This window comes from Melanotaenia boesemani, chromosome 6 (genome assembly GCF_017639745.1).
Source record: "Melanotaenia boesemani isolate fMelBoe1 chromosome 6, fMelBoe1.pri, whole genome shotgun sequence".
Taxonomy (NCBI): Eukaryota; Metazoa; Chordata; class Actinopteri; order Atheriniformes; family Melanotaeniidae; genus Melanotaenia; species Melanotaenia boesemani.
In genome coordinates this window covers 27669560-27673325 of record NC_055687.1, presented here as the reverse complement: position 1 = coordinate 27673325, position 3766 = coordinate 27669560, and the positions used below count along the sequence as shown (strand labels likewise).

The window sequence follows — 3766 nt, the reverse complement described above, 5'->3', positions numbered from 1 at the left end:
GGGTACAACAGCAGTACCTTTGAGGATACTACCCCAGTGTCAGCCCTTTACTAAAGGTACAATTAGGTACTTTATTTTTTGAGTGTGTTTGATGAGACCTAAAGATTTTTCAAGGACTGAGAAAACAGGTCTACTTGCCTTCTTTTCAAGGATGCAAGATTTCTATAGCGGAATTTTTTAACTTTTAAAATTCTTAGAGGTTATTTGTTACTTCTTTGTACTTGCTGGAAACTATACTATGATTTTAACAAATATCTTAGATTTCTTCAGCATGATTTGACAATATAAACAACTCACTTGTCTCACTGCAGCACATGGAGCTCTCTGACTGACGGTCTGTCTCACATCTGCTCCTCCCCAAAACAAGGGCAGGCAGGAACCAAAAACAAGCTAATAAGGGTGTAATAGTCAATGAAATCTCTTACTGTAATATCTCAAATTAAAGTGCTGAAAATAATAATTAAATGATAAAAATTTTAATTATTTGGGATTTTAAAATAAAATTCTTTAAGTTAATAAAGACGCTAGTGGCATAGATTAAAATTAATGATGACGACAGCTTGGAATGATGACGATAATGATTCAGTCATGCACATCTAAGATTACTCTTTGTTTTTACACTCTTTATATGTTGTCATGTGGATGGAGAGAAAAAGAAAAAGCTGTTCACCTTTAAGGAAGAAGTATTGTGGTTAAGGTGTGGTGAGGGTTCATTTATAACAAAATAAGACTGCTTTAGTTACTTTCAACAATAGAGATAAAGTTTTATTGTGGTTCAACATAAATAACAGTAGCAGCGCCAGCACTGCCCGGTAGATACTCTTAGCAACAACAATACATTAAAAGAAATGTGCTTTTCAGTTCTGTTTCCATTCTTTATAAATACAAAAAAAAAATGAAATACTTTAAGGATTAAAAAAACTATATACAAATATTTAGAATAACAATTTGATCTTTTTAACTCAAAATATTCCACAAACACAAATTTTTCTCATTCATTCAAGCAGACAGTGAATGGCCGAGTCCCTTCTTCCAGAACCAGCAAACATTACAAATGATCCAGAAAGTTGTTTGTAGTGAAACTCTGTGATCTTTACTGGCTTGTCTTCATTATTTCTGTACTTCTCTCATGAAGTGAGCATCCAAACCAAACCTTTTGTAGAAGCTCACATAGGCTGATTTGGCTCCTATCATGTTCCGGTTTCTTTACCAAAAAGAGAATAAAAAAAAAACCTGAGAACATGATGACACTGAAACACAATGCTATGAGCACAGAAAAACAGTTTTCTTTCAACCAAATATGCCTGGTTGTTCATCTGTATATCAGCATAGAGCTGCTGATGAACAGGTGGTATTTCAACTCAGCAGGAACCTGGATCCAGGTTTTCAAGTCTCTACTCGTCCTTTACAGATTAAGTTAAACCAAGTAGAAAGACCTGGTCTGAGAGCCAGTCCAGTAGACTTCATACTGAGCGTGAGCTAATCTGACCCTGCTGTACAGATGATGGTGACTGCTGTCTCAGGGAAAAGCAGTGGCTGAACCACATATCTTCCATGAAGTCTTGAAAGCTTGTAGATCCATTCAGGAAAGCTTTGTTTTATATTTGCTTTTTTCAAGCGTTCGCAGTCAATTCTGCACAGTCCAGACTTCAACGTCTTGCACGATAAAATCTTCATGTGTAGAAAGAGGTGCGTTGTGAAAGGTAGGGCAGGAAAAGCTTGCACCATGATACAGATCAGCATCCAGCCACAGGCCAAAGCCATCTCTACAAACAAGAAGAAAAAGCAAGTCAGAAACAAACATTTCTAAAAGTTGTTCATCATCAAATCTTGTGATTTATGCTTTACTTTTTATTAATGTAATAAAACACACACACACAACTTACCCTCCTCCACCAAACTCCAGAGACTGTAGGTTGCCGCTCACAAAGTAGGAGTTGTCCCCACTCCACCTGTAAAGCTGCAGAAAGGACAAAAACATTACGTGAGAAACTGATGTTTAAAAATACACATTTTTATGTAACAAGGATTATAATTAGGTTTTGTTTATCTCTCTTGAAAATATTAAGCATTCTTTCAGTAAAATCACATCCGTTTTCAGACTTGCTGATTGATGCAGTCTAATTAACAAAGTGTGGGTGAAAAGAATGAATGAATCCACTCTTACCTGGAGGTCGGGGTTGAAGCTGAAGAGGAAGGTCTCTCCAGTGCCGTAGCAGTATTTACTGACTCTGAATGGATCAGATGAAAAAGCTCCAAACACCTGAAAATACCCAGAAAGCAGTTAGTAAACAAAGGCATCAGTTTGCTTTTCTTTTTGTTCTAAAAAGGTTTAAGATCAAGCTGCAAACCTTTTTGTGCATGTCTTTGATGACCAGCAGCACAGGACTGTCCAGACCAGACATATTCCTGTAGAGTGTCTTCAGGCTGCTCCCATGGATGGCTGTGCTGTAGACCAGATGCCACGGATAGCCCTGGGTCCTTGGTGGCATGTGACCAGCAAGCTGTTAAGAAAGAAATTGCTGATCAAATAATGTCCTTAAAGATCATTTGATAATAAACATTCGAGACAGAACAGATGTTGATGGATGTATTTTTGTGGAAACTTGTCCACATGAATGAATCAGAAATGCTGCATGACTTACTCTCTGTAGGTGGTGATCATCTAACAGCTGGCTCTGGCTGCTCAGGACAGGGAGAACATCATCAACTTCCTGGTACTCCTGCTCCTCTGGTTCAGACTCCACTGAGCTGCACAGACTGAGGCGACGCTTGGAGTCCTTCACTGTGATAATCTGCAACAGTTCACAAGGTGCAACAAGTTGGTGAGAAAACAAATACATTTAAAGCTGATCCTTTTTAACACGTTTTTCATATGCACTACATTTTCCTTTAAATTGTTTCCCTGCATTACAATTCAGAAGATTTACAGGCTGCCCACATGTCAAACAACACCTGCCCTTTAGATTTAATAACCTGAAATATGATAGTTTTACACAGTTTCATTACGAAACTCACCTCAACATAAGGCTCCAAACAACCACTGGCAAAATAAAGCACCATAGTATCTGCTCGCATTAGCTTCATAGCTGCTGATTTCTCTGTCAGGTTCTGCACTCTGCTGTACCACATGTCTGCTGTCTAGAGGCAGTAGTCCTCAGTTATGTACCCTCTGGTTTAGCACGTTCAATGGTCAGAAACTCGAGTAGATGTCTGCTCATTGGTTAGCTCTGCCAGTGACGTTAGTTTCTTCCCTTTACTGGAAAGTAAGACTTGGTTTTGGATTGAAAACAAGAATGTCCATATATAGTCAGTAGGATTTCCCACAAGCTCAGACATAACTGCCTCTGCTCGCTTGCCCGGGTTACTGTAAGTAAGCAGGAAGGAAGTTTTGTCCACTAATTAGCCCACTAAACAATCCCGTAGAACTGTGCATCAGTTTTAAATAGATGGCTGGAACCCATGAATGTGCAGGTTTTCGTTGGAAAACTAACCTCCCGGTTCTCATCAGTTTTAGTGTTTCTGACAGGTTTGCTGAGCAGCTTGTTGATCACAGCAACATCCTTGTCCTCTATCAGATAACTCTTCTGATGTTTTTCTCTGATGAGGTAGCGAGGCTGGCCACGTCTCTTATTGCCTTTAGGTTAGATTTCTGGTGTCACTCCACAAAGAAGGTGAAGAGATGTTCAGCCCTGTAGACAAAAGAGACGACGTGCATCTTATTATTGGTGAAAAGAAAAAACAAATAAACAAACAACAACAAAAA

The 3766-nt window shown here is 38.8% G+C and overlaps 1 protein-coding gene across 1 annotated transcript; it reads right to left on the bottom strand.

Moving 5' to 3' along the window:
* Positions 1-1494: 1494 nt before the first annotated feature.
* LOC121642087 (nuclear receptor coactivator 7-like) lies at positions 1495-3170 on the bottom strand. Its single transcript, XM_041988576.1, has 6 exons — positions 3019-3170; positions 2646-2795; positions 2352-2504; positions 2168-2263; positions 1887-1960; positions 1495-1766 (listed from the first exon to the last, which is right to left on the bottom strand). The coding sequence occupies exons 1-6, from the start codon at positions 3130-3132 to the stop codon at positions 1628-1630; spliced, it is 726 nt and encodes a 241-aa protein (XP_041844510.1). The 5' UTR covers positions 3133-3170; the 3' UTR covers positions 1495-1627.
* Between the last annotated feature and the right edge of the window lie 596 nt (positions 3171-3766).

Bases quoted from the DNA above. Each gene is read 5' to 3' on its own strand.
- LOC121642087 (XM_041988576.1), bottom strand. From the start codon at position 3,132: ATGTGGTACAGCAGAGTGCAGAACCTGACAGAGAAATCAGCAGCTATG. The intron at 2,796-3,018 runs GTGAGTTTCGTA...GAACTGTTGCAG, and splicing joins GTTTGGAGCCTTATGTTGAG to ATTATCACAGTGAAGGACTC. The intron at 1,767-1,886 runs GTAAGTTGTGTG...TCTTGTTTGTAG, and splicing joins CTGGAGTTTGGTGGAGGAGG to AGATGGCTTTGGCCTGTGGC.